The 17695-nt window shown below is 35.7% G+C and overlaps 2 protein-coding genes across 6 annotated transcripts in view; both read left to right on the top strand.

The window, feature by feature from the left end:
• Positions 1 to 17695, top strand: part of GLIPR1L2 (GLIPR1 like 2) — a 41646-nt gene that overhangs the window by 1246 nt on the left and 22705 nt on the right. For all 5 annotated transcript variants that reach the window (XR_004324812.1, XR_004324813.1, XM_032493751.1 and 2 more), the window contains exons 2-3: positions 6073 to 6318; positions 8166 to 8269. Coding sequence is in view for 3 of the 5 variants with exons in the window: in XM_032493751.1 (XP_032349642.1) it covers positions 6073 to 6318; positions 8166 to 8269 (350 nt within the window). In the remaining 2 variants the exon portion in view is untranslated. The remainder of the gene's footprint in view (positions 1 to 6072; positions 6319 to 8165; positions 8270 to 17695) is intronic.
• LOC116667773 (male-specific lethal 3 homolog) lies at positions 12624 to 15487 on the top strand. Its single transcript, XM_032493747.1, is given in 4 exon segments — positions 12624 to 13260; positions 13262 to 13730; positions 13732 to 14085; positions 14088 to 15487. Coding segments are annotated over 4 exon segments (1560 nt in total). The 5' UTR covers positions 12624 to 13216; the 3' UTR covers positions 14781 to 15487.

Below are 17695 nucleotides of genomic sequence, written 5' to 3'. Positions count from 1 at the left end.
ACTGGCTGGGGCACTTTCAATCACTTGCAAAACTAGTATATTATAAATGGGTACTTAACTTTAAGGTTAATTTTAAAATGCTCTTTTGATTGGAGGTATTTTCGTTCTTTTTTTGTTCATTTTCTTTACCTTTTGTATTGTCAGTAATTTCCACTTCTGTTTATATATTTTCTTATAGAAATATATACTATAACTAGCATTGTATTTGCTGAAGATAGTTTTAGCCAAGCCATTTTTGGTCTTTTGATCTTAGAGTTTGAGGATATTTGAGAATTATATCTATGTATTTCCTACCCATTGTGATTAATTCTCTTTTTTCTAAGTTTGGAGGTTAGCCTTCCTCCAGATAATAAACACAATACTTAAAAATTTTTTTTAAAATAATTTTCTCTGCTTTATGTTAATTTTTATTGTCTTTCATTATATATATATATATATATATATATATATATATATATATATATATATATTTTTTTTTTTTTTTTGGCAGGGGGCGGTAATTAAGTTTATTTATTTATTTTTAGAGGAGGTACTAGGGATTGAACCCAGGACCTCATGCACGCTAAGCATGCACTCTACCACTTGAGTTATATCCTCCCCACAACACACAATACTTTTTAGTACAACTTTTTGTACCTTTTGTATTCCTACACTCTAAAATTTTTATTTCAGACATAAGGTATAGAGAATAATACAGTGTCCCCATAATATATATCTTAATATGTGAACCTTTCTAAAGAAATAGTGTTTTGGGTACAGTTTAAAATCCCACCCTAAATTTTACCCTTCTCTTCTTTCTATGAGTTGGTATGTATTTTTCCCATGGATTTTACTAGGATGTAAATAATAACTGTAACAAGTATAGTCTATCATAATGGTATGGTCTACTTAGAACTTTTCCTTGACAGATTTGGAAATTATACATTTTATTTTTATTTTTCATTGATTATGCTTAACATTTTAACATATATACATTATGAAGTCCAAAGTTAGTCAACATTTATAATCTCCTTCCAAATATTAAAAAGATATTACAACACATAAATTTTGAATGTCTCCTATCCACTTCCATGCTGTTGTTGTCATCTAGTATTTTTGCTCTACCTTGTTTTTAAACTCAAAAATTTATTTTTTTATTGTAAAAAAAAACATAACATAAAATTTACCATTTAACCATCTGTAAGTGTATAGTTCCATGGTTTTAAATACATCACATTGTTATCTGTAAGTGTATAGTTCCATGGTTTTAAATACATCACATTGTTATACAATCATCACCATCATTCATCTCCGAACACTTTCATCTTCCCCAGTTGAAACTCTGTACCCACTAAACACTAACTCCCTTCCTCCCAGTAGCAACCACCATCTTACTTTCTGTCTCATAAATTTGACTACTCCAGGTAATTCATGTACGAATCATAACTATTTCTTTTTGTGACTGACTTACTTCACTTAGCATGTCTTCAAGATTCATCCATGTTGTAGCATATGTCAGAATTTCCATCCTTTTAAAGGCTTAATAATATTCTACGTTATGTATATACCACATTTTGTTTATCCATTCATCTTTCAATGGACACGAGTTTCTTCTGCGTTTTGGCTATTGTAAATAATGCTGCTGTGGACATAGGTATGTGAATAAATATCTGTCCTGTTCCCTGCTTTCACCTCTACTGAGCATATACCCAGAACTGGCATTGCCAGAACATGGAGAAATTCCATATTTAACTTTATGAAGAACTGCCATTTTGTTTCCCATAGTGACTGCACATTTCACAGTCCCACCAGCAATGCACAGGGTTTCATTTTCTCCACATCCTTGCAAACACTTGTTGTTTTCTGTTTTTTTGATATAACCACTTAATGGGAAGTGAAGTGGTATGTTGTTATGGTTTTGACTTTCATTTCCCCAGTGATTAATGATGTTGAGCATCTTTCCAGGTGCTTATTGGCCATTTGTATATCTTCTTTGTAGAAATATCTATACAAGTCCTTTGCTTATCTTTTTGTCAGGTTGTTAGGGTTTTTTGTTATAGGAGTTGAAGGAATTCTTTATACATTCTGGATAAAATCTCTTATTAAATATATGATTTGCAAATGTTTTCTCCCATCCATAGGTTGCCTTTTCATTCTGTTAACAGTGTCCTTTGATACACAAAAATTTTTCATTTTGGTGAAGTCTAATTTATCTATTTTTCATCTTGTTGCCTGTGCTTTTGCTGACATATTTAAGAAATCATTGACAAATCCAATGTCATGAAGCTTTCCCCCTTTGTTTTCTTCTAGGAATTTTATAGTTTTAGGCAACAGTCACATAAAAATGTGCTCAACATGACTAGTCATCTGGGAAATGCAAACTAAAACCACAATAAGGTATCACCTCACACTTGTTAGAATGTCTATCATCAAAAAAGACAAGAGATAACAAGTATTGGTGAGAATATGGAGAAAAGGGAAACTTCGTGTGTTGTTTGTGGAAATGTATATTGGTGCAACCACAATGGAAAACAGTATGGAGTTTCCTCAAAAAATTAAAAAGAGAACTACTATGTGATACAGCAATCCCACTCTTGGGTATCTATCCAAAGGAAATGAAACAGGATATCAAAGATATATCTGCTCTCCTATGTTCATTGCAGCATAATTCACAGTTATTCACAACAGCCAAGATACAGAAACAACCTGAGTGTCCATTAATGGATAAATGGACAAAGAAGAAGTGATGTGTATGTCTACGATGGAATATTGTTCAGCCATGAGAAAGAAGGAAATTCTGCCATTTGCAACAACTTTGATGGAACTTGAGGGCACTGTACCCAGTGAAATAAGTCAAACAGAGAAAGACAAATATTGCGTGGTATCACTTATATGTGGAATCTAAAAAAAAAGAGTCAAACTCAGAAACAGAGAGTAGACAAGTGATTGCCATGGGTTAGGTGTTGGTAGGAATTGGGGGAAACAGGAAGAGGTTGGTAAAAGTGTACATTTATCTATAATGTAGCTTTTTTAGCTATAAGATGAATAAGATCTGAGGATCTAATGTAAAACTTGGTGACTATGGTTGATAACATTGTATTATATAAATGAAAAAAAGGAAACTTTAGCCTCTGTTTTCAACTGTAATTTTATTCAAGTTTGAGCAAAGGAATTTGTAACTATCATAACTTATTTGCACACTGTCATGAAAAGCAATGAAATAAAACGCTTATGAATTTGAGACTTGAGAGACTTCCTGGGTTTAAATCCTGGCTCCACATTTAACTGGCTATAAGTGGCTATAAATAGATTTCTTAATTTTGTGTTTCAGTAACTTCCTTTGTGAAACAGAAACAGTAATAATAATGCATACCTTATAGGGTTATTGTAAACATTAAGTGAAATAATGCATAAATAACACTTAGAAACGAAGATCAAAAAACTCAACTAAAAAATGGGCAGTGGACCTGAATAGACATTTTTCCAAAGAAGATGTACAATAGCCAACAGACACATGAAAAGGTGCTGAACATCACTAATCATCAAGGAAATGAAAATCAAAGCTACAATGAGATGTCACCTTAATCTGTCAGAATGTCGGTCATTGAAAAGACAAGAGATAGCAAGTGTTGGTGAGGATGCAGGAAAAAGGGAACCTTTGTGCACTGTGGTGAGAATGTATATTGGTGCAGCCACTATGGAAAATAGTATGGTGGTGCCTCAAAAAATTAAAAATAGAACTACCATACAGTCCAGCAATTCCATTTCTGGGTATTTTTCCAAAGGAAAAAAAAAAGTAATTCAAAAAGATATCTGCATTCCTATGTTCACTGCAGCATTATTCACAATAGCCAAGATATGGAAGCAACCTAAGTGCCCGTCGATATGTGAATGAATAGAGAAGATGTATATATACACAATGGAATATTACTCAACCATGAGAAGAATGAAATTTTGCTATTTGCGACAACATGGATGGACCTAGAAGATATGCTAAGTGAAATTAATCAGAAAAAGAAAAATACCATAGGATTTCACTTGTATGTGGAATCTAAAAAACAAAACAAATAAACAACCATTACCAAATAGAAACAGAGTCATGGAAAAAGAGAACAAACAGGTGTTTGCTAGAGGAGAGGGGATGGGGGATGAGTGAAATAGGTGAGGGAAATTAAGAGGTACAAACTTCCAGTTACAAAATAAATGAGTCATGGGGATGAAACATACAATGTGGGAAATACAGTCAATAATAATATAATATCTTTGGCGACAGATCATAACTAGATTCGTTGTGCTGATCATTTTGTAATGAATGGAAATATCCAATCACTATGTTGTTTACCAGAAACTACACTTCAAAAAAACCCCCAGACTCATAGAAAAAGAGATCAGATTTGTGGTTCTCAGAGGTGGACACTGAAGGGAGGGGGAATTGGATGAAGGTGATCAAAGGTACAAACTTCCAGTTATAAGATAAATACTAGGGATGTAATGTACAATATGATTAATATAATTAATACTGCTGTCTGTTAATCTTAAATTGTTAAGAGAGTAAATCCTGAGTTCTCATCACAAGGAAAAAATTTTTTTCTTTTTATTTTATATCTGTATGAGATAATGGATGTGCACTAAACTTATTGTGGTAATCATTTCATGATATATTATGCTGTACACCTTACACTTATAGAGTGCTCAATGTCAATTATATCTCAATAAAAATGGAAAGGAAAAAAAAAGCCACTTAGTGACTAGTGCATAGTAAGCATCTGGTATGCAAATAATATGCAAAGTAAGGCAGTAGAAAGAAGGACAGTGGAGCATTGTTTGCGAATGGGACAGAATCTGAAAGATCATTACTAGTGGACTGGTAACATTTATTATATGCTAGCCATCCTATTAAATACTATGTAGAGTCTGTAAAAATTAGGTAGACCTAATTGTGCTACTATGCAACCCTCTCTCTAAGTGAAAACTGCAAGTGGTAGGCCAGTAATATTCTGTATGGTATGATTAAAACAGCACAAGGACAAATACCACAAAATACTCACCTAAAGCATCCTAACTTATATTTGAATGTGTGTGTCTATAGAGATAGAGAAATGTATACATAAAATTTTTTTTACAGCGATTACCTTTGGGGAGGGAAATAGTGTGGGGAGGGAGGGGATATTTTAAAAGGTTGATTTATTTTCTGTAATATATTTTCTGTAGTCATGTATAATCTATGAAATTATCTAAGAAAACTCTAAGGACATCTCAGTATTGTTTTTAAGAAATGTTTACTTACTTTCAGATATACTGTAGCATAAATACTTGGCATGTTGGTTTTACAACTATTTTGTTGACTGTTCTATGTGTGTTGTCTTTGTTCTTGTCCTTTACTAAACAATGAACTTAATGAGCCTCTAAATATAATAAAAGTACACATTTCTGGGTGTTTCCAGATTGCTAGCCAGGGAGCAGCATCGTGTGATATTTTCTCACATTTCTAGGAACATCTGTAAAACTTTTATAACATTTACCAACTACCACTGTGTGTTAAAATTATAATTATATGAATGTATATGTACATATATATATATAATCCCTGAGCATTCTCCTAACAACAGTAAGCAACTAGCAAAATTTATGTTGACTTTGTATTTTATTACTCACAACAGTTCGCATATAATCATTGCTCAATAAATAGTTCTTAGATGAATATTTTGAATTATCATATAAATATTTTGAATTATGTATAAAGGGCATGAGATTAAAAATATACATTTTCTGAATAGACTACATGTAAGAGTATTATACAGTTCTGAACAGACTACATGTAAAAGTACTATAATCGTTTGCATCATCGAACAATCTGATTTTTTAATTACAAGTATATGCATAGGCCTTTGTCTTCAAGAAATAGTTGTTTTAGTTATGATTATCTCAAAAAACTTTTCCCCCTCATATAAATTTCACAAACCAGACCCATAAGCACAAAGTAAGAATTGTTTTCTTTAAATATAACTATGAGAACTCAAGGAGAATAATTTTAAGCACAAAAATGCCTCATTATTACTATTTTGTTTTCTTTACTTTTTGCATTTTTTTCAGACCTGGGATGTAGCTTTGTCACGGACTGCTAGAGCATGGGGGAAAAAATGTGTGTTTGAGCGTAACACTCATTTAGAAGAACTAAAAATGGCCCATCCTGTATTTAATGGCATTGGTGAAAATATTTGGGTCGGCCCTGAAAATGAATTTACTGCAAGTATTGCTATCAGAAGTTGGTTTGCAGAGAGGAAAAAGTACAATTTTGAAAAGAACAGTTGCTCTGCTAACTGTTCTAATTATATACAGGTATGTAATTTTTATATTATTAATCCAATAGACTCCTTAATTGCTTTAATACCAAGTTTTTATTGATTATGTTTCAATTTTATAAATAAAATCAAATGGTAAATTTATTACCTCTAATAGAATCAAACTCCTAATTAGTCTTAGATCTTCTAAATGTTCACAATTCCTTCTATTATTTGAACCATGTGATTAAAACATTCTTTTAAATATAACAAATTTAATCTCCATACCCAAAGATGATAGGTGCTTTTCTAAAATAATGCACACTAGAAAAGGAAGTAAGAAACCACCGAATAACAATTATTTTTAATTTATTGACTATAAACATAGCAAAAGACTTGATTTTTTTGCACAGATCAATACATATACTACTAGATAACTAACTGATTAAAATATTTCAAGCACAAATACATAATATTATTTTCCTGCCGCTTGTCTAACAATCCACCCTTACACTATGTGCTCCAAGAATACTGAACTATTTTTTTCTAAGTGTACATTTATTATTTTACATATCACATTATTTTATAATCATCTATTTATATATCTGATACTGTACTAAGAGCAGGGAACTTGTCTTTCCATATATTCTGAACACCACATGACATTATTTAGGTGTTCAATTAATATCTGTATTAGGAATCAAGAAGTTAGTGAATTAATTTCCAAGCTTATTTAAAGGGTGATTATTTTTCAAGCAGTAGACTCTGATATAGAACTTAAAATCTTGGAATTTTTGATGTTGAGCCCATGTCTTTCTGTTCCATCAAATGAATCATGTTTCAGACATTTTTTGATCAGTTCTTTCTTCTAGAAAGTTAGACTTGTTCTCTATTGTCTTGTTCATGTCAAACCTGGACTCCTTAATAAGACTTCAATTCTCTTGAGTAAACCAGCCATGTCTACTCCCTGACCTACACCCTCTGTATTTTTTGCCTCCTTAATTCCAGTCTCTTAGACATTTTCATTGCCTGCATTTGACTTGTCTAACTGCAGTCCAACTGTTGCAGACATTCTATTCTCTATTCTTTGAATACATCACTCTATTTCTTTTGGAATCACACTTTTAAAATCACTAAGGCTTGGGATATAGAGAAACGGAAAACAAGTGGTTCCTCTCTCTCCCGCAGAGGTTAACAAAATGAGACAGGTGTTGTTGTTCACTTGAAAATATTGAGAATATTAAAGCCATTCAGAAATTTATGGAATATCTTTAATTATTCTCATATTTTTGCTCCAAGACCTGTTTTTCAAGAAATTATTTTATAGGAACCAGCGCTTTTATTCACTTTTTTTTTTTAATGGAAGGCTCAGACTCTGTTTTATTTTATAATGGAATTTCCTCAACAAAAGAAAAATGCTGATAGCATTTAATTACTTTCTACCCTTGTACTGTTTTTTTTTTTTCCCTTCTGTACTCTTACTGTCCCCTCTTTTTTCCTCTCTATTCACAACTTCCATTCTTCCAAAACTTTTTCTTCTCTTGGTTCCCCCTTCCTCTCTGCCAATAACCTAGAATTCTCAGATTCAACAGAAGGTTGAAAGTTGATTCAGCAGGTGTGTCTTCTTTAGGCTCTAAAACATTATTTTGGATTCGTTTTTCTCAAAACTCTTTATCCTAAGAATACAGTTTTGGTAGAATCCGTTAAAGTGTTTCTCTGCATGCACTTGGAAATGCTTCCCTAAGTCCGTGATAATTCTCTACCTGCATCCAAATGAAGAATAATTCATATTCCTTGAATTGTTTGGTTAAAGGTTCTATATGAATTGAATATAGTCTTGTCTGTAATGTGACAGAATAAATGTTTAGAATTAAATTTATGTTTTATTTAAAAATTTTGTTTTAGCTTGTTTGGGACAGGTCTTACAAAGTTGGTTGTGCTGTTACTCCATGCTCAAGAATTGGACATATTAAACATGCAGCACTCTTCATATGCAACTATGCACCAGGGTAAGTTACTTTAAATTTTTTAAAGAATATAAAAATAAATTGGGAATTTTTCAAGGTTAAAGTTTTCCTACTTTCAACATATTCTTCTAAATGCCTTTGTGAACTATAAAAGAATTAAATGTAAGATATTAATTAAAGATTTTTAATTGAAATATTTTAAATTCTGTTATTAAATACATCATAATTTAGGCATACTGATTTTTCGTATAGACTAGTGAAATACTACTTGCCAAAGGAATTTTAACTTTAGTATTATTTCACAATATCTAGCTTAATTAACATGGGATTTAAATTATTTTCCAAAATAGTTTATTTCCGTATTTATAATAAAACTCAAAAGAAAGTAAGATTAGGTGTGTTGAAATGTATGTTGTAAGAATTGTTTCAGGATTATATCAGTTTTATAACATGAAGGACACTTAAAGTTGACTATCCCCTAGAGGTTGCATTATTAATTGGGACTAGTCTTATACATAAAAGGAATCATAATATCTTGGATTTGAAAGAGTACTTCAAAAGTCTTCTAGTCAAGCTATCCATTCGAAACTTGAATTCTTAACACTTACCATGTGATTATTTACCTATACCTAAAAACTTTCCAATGATGAGAAATAACTCCCTTCTAAAATAGTCTCCGTCTCTGCAGAACTTTGTTGGAAAGTCTCAAGTTTTCTTACAGGTCAATATGATACTATAAGTAATATTATTAAAACTTCTAATTAAGTGAGAAAATGTCTTAACCAACATGTCAAGAAAAATTGACTACATGCTAGGATTGAGAAGGAATTTCTTACAACTAAAATGCTTCTGGGACTAAACCAAAAAAGTGAAAGGAAAAAAAACCTCAAAATATTGATTACCAATTAATGATTGTATTTCCCCTAAATAGGGAAAACAACAGAACTATGATGTAAGTTGAATTAGATTCGGAAAGCCCCTTCCTAAATGGAAACTTTGCTGACTTTGAACACAGCCATGCAAAACAAGTTTGGAATGTAGAGTGACTGCAAAACTTTTTAGGCCTCCTTTCATTCCTACAGACTGGAAGCACTGGGATGATATCTATTACATGGAGAAACTTTTGAAAATTAGCTACTGATTGGTACTGAAAATTCAAACAGAGAATTGGGTACTGACAGGGAGGAGGGAAGAGGTTCCTCTGGGGTTCTAGTCTTCATTTATGCACTCAGCAACTATGTACAAGGCTCTGATCTGTCTACTAACAAGACCAAAAAAGACTGACCATATTTAGTTTATAATCTTGGAAGAGAGACAAATAATAAATAAATGAACACATAAAAATAATAGTTAATTAGGTAATAAAATATGCTGTATATCAAAGTGCAATAAGCAAATAGGGAATACCTAGTATGGAATATGGATAAGACAGTTGCAGAGAAGGTGGCATTTCAGCTGAAAAACAAAAGATTGAAGATGGCTAAAGAGTATTTCAGGTAGAAGTAGTAAGAAGTAAGAATGAGTTTGCAAGTGTGAAAAATGAATGACTGTGGTTAGAGTTAGGATTTGAGGTAGAGTTAGGTGGCAGCTTAACCAAATGAAATACCATAGGCCATGTTAAGGATTTGGGGATTTATTGGCATAATGGCAAAGCCACTGAAAAGTTTTAAGCAAGTAAATGGCATGATTTCATCTATGTTTTGAAAAGAAAACAAAGTATTACTCTTACTGTTGTGTCAATAACGGAGTACAGGAAAACAAAGGTACAAAGAGAAGGCAAGCACAATTAGAAGACTGTTTCTGTAGTACAGGCTGGTATCTTGGATTAGGATTTTAGCATGTGGATTGGTTTTCTATTTTTGCATGATAAATGATCACAAACTTAGTGACTTTAAAGAGCAGCCATTTTTATTGTTAAAAGTCCAGGCACAATATAGCTGGATTCTCTGTTCAGGGTCTCAAAGACCAATATCAAGATGTTGACTGAGTTCTTATCTGGAGACTCTGGGGAAGAATCTACTTCCAAGCTCATTCAGGTTGTTAGCAGAATTCAGTTCCATGTGGTTCTAGGACTTGTGTCCATATTTTCTTGCTGGCTCTCAGCCAGGGGTTGCTCTCAGCTACCAGAGGTTGCCCACATTTCTTGACACATGGCTCCCACCATCTTCCTGTCAGCAAAGGCCTGTCAGGTCCTTCTCGCAATTCAAATCTCTGACTTCTCTTCTATGACCAGCCGGAGAAAACTCTCTGCTGTTAGAGTGCCCAAGTGATTCGGTCAGTCCCACCTGGATAATTTCCCTATTTTAAGGTCAGTTGTGCCAAATAATATAACTTAATCATGGAAGTAAAGTCCATTACATTATATTCACTGTCTTTGGAATTATGCAGAGCACGTATACCAGGGATGGGAGATCTTGTGGTCTGTTTTAGAATTCTGCCTACTATACCAAGGAAATTGTGATGAAAGGTCAATTTCTGGATCTGTTATGAAGTGGGAGCTAAAAATACCAGTTGATGGGTTTGACTTTAGTGATAAGAGGAATAGAATATTTTAGGGTGATACCTACGTAGTTAGTCTGAGCAACTGGGTGAATGATGATAACATTAACTAAGATAAGGAAGAAGATAAGAATATGAGTTTTATGTTTGGACACATTAGATAGAAATATAAACATGGGAAATATAAATGAATCATGAAAAAAAAACTAGCTATATGATGGTCTGGGATAGGTTTTTGGATAAAGGAAACTGCTGCTGTAAGACCCTGATGTAGAAATGAGTCACAGTCCTGAATGAGATCACCTTATGAAAGAATGAATATGGAGGCTGCGTTTAAGGACTAAGTCCTAGAGCACTACAGTATTTTAACTTCTGGCAAAGGAGCTAACAAAAGAGAATGATGAGACTAGCAAAATAAGAGGGAAGCCAAAACAATGGTGGTAAGGGTACTTGGAAGCCAAGTGAAGAACATGAGTCAAAATGCCAAAGTGGTTAACTAGGAGATGCGTCTGAAAGAAGGAAAAAAAAATGAGGAAGGAAAGATGACATTTCCATTTGATAAGCTAAAGGCATTTGGTGACCTTAATAACAGTGAATGCAGGGCTATCCCATGACTATAGTGATATGACAAAGCTACTGGTTGTTAAGGATTACACTTCTTTCCACCCACCTGTCCCATGGGCTTCTTTGTCTTGAAATTTCTATCAACCATTTTTTTCTTTGATACAAACATTGCCAAGTCTACCTGTGAAAGATCTAGATTGGCACATATATTAGTCAACTAAGGCCAAGTTTTATTTGATACATACTCAAAACAGGCAGTCATAGCTATCTTTCTTAAAAATAGTTGGTAGAAAAATCAATTCATCACAGTACTATAAAATATTTGGTAGAAATGAAAATAAGAAAGCCAAATTGAAAATTAGAGTGTGTAGTGGACTGAATGGTTGCCACCCAAACAATATATCCAGGGCCTAATTCACAGAATCTGTGAATATTAACATACATGGCAAGAATGACTAATGCCTTATATGGCAAAAGACGTGTTTAAAATAAAAATCTTGAGAGGAGGAGCTTATCTTAGATTATTCAGGTGGGACCTAAAGGCAATTACTTGTATCCTCATAAGAGAGAGGGAGAGGGAGATTGAGCACTAGACACACAGAAGAAAAGGAGGCAATGTGACCATGGAGGAAGAGGTTGGAGTGATATTTTCACAGACCAGAGAACTCTCTCTGAGCCTTTGGAGGGAGCACAGTCCTGCCAACACCTTGATTTTGGACTTCAGGCCTCCAGAATTGAGAGAACAAATTTCTGTTGTGATCAACAGCATGTGCTCCACCACTGAGTTATACCCAGACCCCAGTTATCTTAATCTTTACATAGGTATCCCTACAGATTCTTTTATTTTCTTCTGATGATTATTTTCTTTTCTTTGATTATTATTTCTGATTCATTAATTGTCTGTTCTTTAGAAACACTAATTTATAAATTTATCTGCCCTATATGGTTCCTTTCTTCTTTCATATATATTCTTCTATTCTTCATCTGTGTTCTGAGAGAATTTTACAAGATTGTTTCAAGATTGTTGGTATTGTTTCTGTTGCCAGATCTGTTTTTTTCTTCTATTCTGTATCAGATTCCTGTGACTACTTTAACAAATTGCCACAAACTGAATGGTTTAAAACAACAGAAATTAAGAAACTGATGACTCCAGTATTAGGGGACTAAGCAGTTAATTTACTGTGCATTATTGTGTAACCATTAAAAAGACTGATATCTTTCCCTATGTACCAATATGGAAAAAGTCTCACTTGTTAGGTGAAAATGTAGGATATAGAAGGTCTTTGTATTACAACAGATGCTATTACCAGAAAATGTAGTGATTCAATAAGGTAGAAATGAGAAATTTCAGTTTAGTGGGTAGCTCTGCTCCACCAATCATTCAAAGACCTAGGTTCCTCCCATTTTGTTTCTTCACCATCCCTTGGGAGCGATGTCTTTGTCTGAATGATCAAATCCAGCCCGCAAATATGAACTAGCTCAAGCTCAGAGTAAGGGGAAAGAAAGACGTCGGCAGCATGGATACTAGGTGGGAAGTGGTGCACGTCAATGCTGCTGCCATTCCATTGAATATAATATTGATCACATGGTTACATCTAAGTTGCAAGAGAAGTTGGGAAATGTACTGAGACTAGCCCTTAATGTGCCAAGCTAAAATACTGTTACTGCAGCATTTCAAAAGGTATTTAAATTGACAGCTAGCAGTCTCTATCACAAGTGTATAATTCCTGCGAATTTTTGTGAAAAACTTTTTTGTAGAAGGAATCATAAGAAGCTGTTAACAGAAGTTATCTCTGGGGAGACAGATGAAAGTGGAGGATGGAGACATTTTTCCCCTTTAAGAGTTCCCTTTTCTGACCTTCCCCCTCCCCCTGTGAGCGCTCCACCCGCCCCGCCCCCGAGCCTCCCCGCTGCCACTATGAGGAAATGAGCGCGAGCGAGGTAATGAAATTTAAGTTCCTCTCGGGAGAACGTGCTGTGCTTCGAGCCTGACCCCAGCAAGGCGCGAGTGCTGCACGATGCCAAGGTTGTTGATCTTATTGTTGGGAAAGACGAAAAAGGCAGAAAGATCCCGGAATATCTGATCCATTTTAATGATTGGAACAGAAGCTGGGATAGATGGGCAGCTGAAGATCATGTCCTTTGTGACACCGACGAAAATCAGAGATTACAGCGTAAACTGGCAAGAAAAGCTGTAGCTTGCCTGAGAAGCGCAGGAAGAAAGAGGAAGCGCTGCCGGTTGCCTGGTGTAGACTCTGTCTTAAAAAGCCTCCCCTCTGAAGGAAAAGATGAAAATGATGAAAACTCAATAAACAGTTCCTCTGATGACAGTGGTGAAGAAAAGGATGGAGAAATAAGTGAAGAAGGTGATATTGAAGAGAAGACTGAAGTAAGGGAAGAACCAGAGCTGCACGCAAAAAGGGAAATGGAAGAAAGAACACTTAACTATAGAAATCCCTGAAGTTCTGAAGAAGCAGCTTGAGGACGGTTGTTACTATACCAACAGGAGGAAACGGTTAGTGAAACTTCCATGCCGGACCCACATCATCATGATTTCGGAATCTTACGTGAAGCATTTTGCTATCAGTGCAGCCTTTTCAGCCAGTGAGAGGCCTCGTCACCATCACTCTATGCCACACGCCAACATGAACGTACATTATATCCCAGCAGAAACGAACGTTGACCTTTGTAAGGAGATGGTGGATGGATTAAGAATAACCTTTAATTACACTCTCCCATTGGTTTTGCTCTATCCATACGCACAAGCTCAGTATAAAAAGGTGACTTCATCCAATTTTTTTTTCTTCCGATTAAGGAAAGCACCACCAACACTAATAGGAACCTGGAGGGGCTCTCTCCAAGCCCGCCTTTGTTGAATCCATCCGCGCCACAGCCCACAGAGAGCCAGCCAACCGCAGGTGAACCAGCCACCCCCGAAAGACGCAAAGCCGAGCCGGAAGCCCTGCAGTCTCTGAGGCAGCCCACGTGCCGCTCTGCCAGTTGTGAGTGGCAGTCTGAGAGCAGCGCTCGCCTCAGCCCGGGCGCCGGCGTGCCCAAGCTGTTTCTGCACCTGGAGAGGAAGACACCTGTACATAGCAGATCATCCTCGCCTGTTCCTCTGACCCCCAGCAGGGAAGGGAGTACCGTGTTTGCTGGCTTTGAAGGCAGAAGAACTAATGAAATAAATGGGGTCCTCTCCTGGAAATTTGTACCCGACAGTTACCCACCAGCTGACCAGCCACCTCCACCATCTTACGTTTATGGGGCTCAACACTTGCTGCTATTGTTCGTGAAACTTCCAGAGATCCTTAGAGAGATGTCCTTTTCTGAGAAGAATCTGAAGGCTTTACTGAAGCACTTTGATCTCTTTCTGATATTTTTAGCAGAATATCATGACTACTTCTCCCCAGAGTCTGCCTGTGTTGCAGCCTGTGAGGCGCGCTACAGCACGAAGAACCCCGGGGCGATTTATAAAGGTTTTGATGGTTGATGGTTCTGGAAGAACAGCTTTTCTATCTAGCTTTGTGTTCTAAGTTCCCAGTGAAGAACTAGGGAGTTGGTGGGCCTTCTTTACAGAGTGGATGCTACACCACTCTCAGGGGGCTCTGGCAGAGGCAGACCCGTTTATTTGAGTTGCTTACCGACTGTAGTTATTTCTGTTAAGGATTACTTCTTAGGTGCCTGAACAACTTCTGACATTTGACCCTTGCCGTGGTACATGTCATCGTGATGGCAGGAGGAGAGCGGCTGTGTTCATAGTGAAACGTTCATCACAGTGTGCATAGGTTGGGCTGTTTCAGTAGACGTCGGAGTTATTTGTTAGTGATAACCACATTTTTTTTTTTTTTTTTTTTTTTTTTTTTAGTTATTTGTTAGCATTAAACAGAATTGTTCTGAAAACTGTTTTCATTCTTACGGTGAGGCTGAGCAACTGCCCAACAAATTTTAGTTTTGCTTGGAAACCGCAAAGTAGTCCCAAAATATTTTAGAGGGAATTCATGTTGATGGCAAAAGAAAATTTGCAGCTATACATTTGCTTGTTACAGTTCCTTTTCCTTAAAACCTTATTTTTGATGAATTAAATAAAGCAGTGCCTGAATGTTTGAGATTTTACAGCTATACTTTGTTGTGTAATGTTATGGTTTCCTTTCTGTAAAATATTATTTTTGGTGATCTTAATAAATCATTGCCCATCTTGTTGGGGGGAAAAAAAGAGTTCCTTTTCTGCTTCCTCCTTTCTACCATATGCTTACTTACAAATATTATATATGTATTACTTTTGTTTATCTTTTACATGAGCAAGGGATATTTGGATTGAGATGAGAGAAGTATTTAAGACATTTCAGACATCCTGAGGGGTTTGAAAAACAGGATTTGTAGGTCATTGTATTAAGTAATGAGAGAGAAGAAATAGTCAAGGGAAATTTTCAAGTTTATGACTCAGGCATAAAGGTATTGGCATTAACTGCAAAGAGGGACACTGAACCTTTTGGGAGGGAAGATGATGAGTTCCATTTTGAACATAATGAAGTGGAGCTGGCTGTGAAATACTCACTTTGAGATGGTTAGTAAGCAGGTGGTTATATAGATCAGAAGCTCATGAGTGAGGAATGGCATAGAACAAATATTTGGAGTGCCAGAATACATAGGTAATTTAAATCATGGGACTTGATGAGATTGCTTATTTAACAAGAGAATCTAGAAGAGAAGAGGGCCTGTGGAATGTTGTGCCAACACTTACAGGCAGTTAGTAGAAGATACAGTGGGAGATGTAACCTAAGAAAAATGGCCAGGCAGGTAGAAGAAAAAACAAAAGAGCATGGTGTCATAGAAGGTGTGGGAGATAGAATGTTTTTCAAAGGAAGAAGTTGTCCAAAATTTCAAATTCTAAGAGGTCAAGCAAATTCAGGACTTAAAAATATCAGATTTAAAGAGAAGTTCATTGATCAACGCAGGAGAAGCCATTTCTGTGGAGTAGAGGAAACTTGATAACAGATTGGAATGAGTTGAGGACTGTTGCTATTTCTGTTTTGTTTTGTTTTTAAAATGGGAAAGATGTGAGCATATTTAAATATTGAAATGAAGGATCTAATACAGAATGAAAGTAATCCTTTATAAAGAATAAAGGCAGGGTGTATGTAAAGATACAAGTCCCTGAGAAGATGGAAGTGTACAAAAGTGATTAGCCTTAGGAAGAATGAGGAGCAGTTCTCCGGCTGTTTTAGAAAAGAAGAAAAGAGAGGGTAGGTGTATTTGTCATATTTAGTGACAAAATATTTCTCAAGTTCCAGTCTAAGGACCATTATGTTTCTCTGTGATGTAGAATAGATGATGTCTTGAGATTAAAAGGGGAGACGGTGAAACTGGAATTTTGAGGACTGGGAAGATTTGAAATAGTTATTATAGAAAATGAGAGAGGAAGCTAATTGGAGAATGATAGACATATTCTTTACCTAGTTTAATGGTTTTCCTCCAGCAGCCCTGAAGCAGACACAGAGCATGCAAACAGTAAGATGCCTTCATTTCTTCCAATGCCGTCAGGTTTCTGTCAGGTGCATGTAAAGGAAAACAGTGCAAGAGAGTTTCAGGGCTGAAACTAGACAGTATGCAAAGCAATGGACCTAGGCTGGAGTGAGAGGAGACAACACGATGGATGGGGAGAAAATGGGAGAGAAAGTAGACTTGTGGAACCAGTGTGATTAATGGACAAGTGTAACAGGAGTAAAAGGAGTTAGCAACCTGGGAGGAGAGGAGGTTGCGGTCAGAGAGTGGAATGTGCGATTTTGTGAGTTCAGAAGTGGAGCGGTTCTAGGAGATAACAAGAGTGTGGCTACAGAAGTGACACTTAGGGCATATTGGGAAGTTCTGTGATGATGAAGGCATTCAGTAACATAGAGACCAAGTTCCTGGATGAATTATCCATAAGCATATTGTAATCATCTAGGTCCCAAGTTTGTAGACAATGGCACAAGTTTGACTGAAAAGAAAAATGGTGAGGCAGATACCAGAGTGAATAAGGAGGCATGATCAGAAGGAAGACGGTATCTTGAGGAGGATCAGAGGATGGTACAGCTGAGTAATATCAGCCTCAAAGGAGCTTTACTGGTGTTTAACTGTGATCCCTAATCCTTTAGGTGCAAGATGTGGAAGTGAAGGGAGGGGATGTGACCAACTGATTTTTACGGAAAGTGATATAAAGTGAGATAGCTTTGCACATACAGGGATAATTTGAGGCAGAAAACAAAAGGATCCATGCCTTCTTTGATCTTGAATAGGTCCAAAAAGTAGCCATGGAGTTTTCGGCAAAAACAAATATATAGGTGGATCAGAAGGAGAGCCAGACTGAATCCCTAAAAAGTAACCTCCTTTGCTGCTTATTGCACTGTATTTTTCTCTAGCTTATTG

Source organism: Camelus ferus, chromosome 12 (genome assembly GCF_009834535.1).
Source record: "Camelus ferus isolate YT-003-E chromosome 12, BCGSAC_Cfer_1.0, whole genome shotgun sequence".
Lineage (NCBI taxonomy): Eukaryota > Metazoa > Chordata > Mammalia > Artiodactyla > Camelidae > Camelus > Camelus ferus.
The sequence above is the reverse complement of the archived record's forward strand: the minus strand, read 5'-3'. Positions and strand labels throughout refer to the sequence as shown.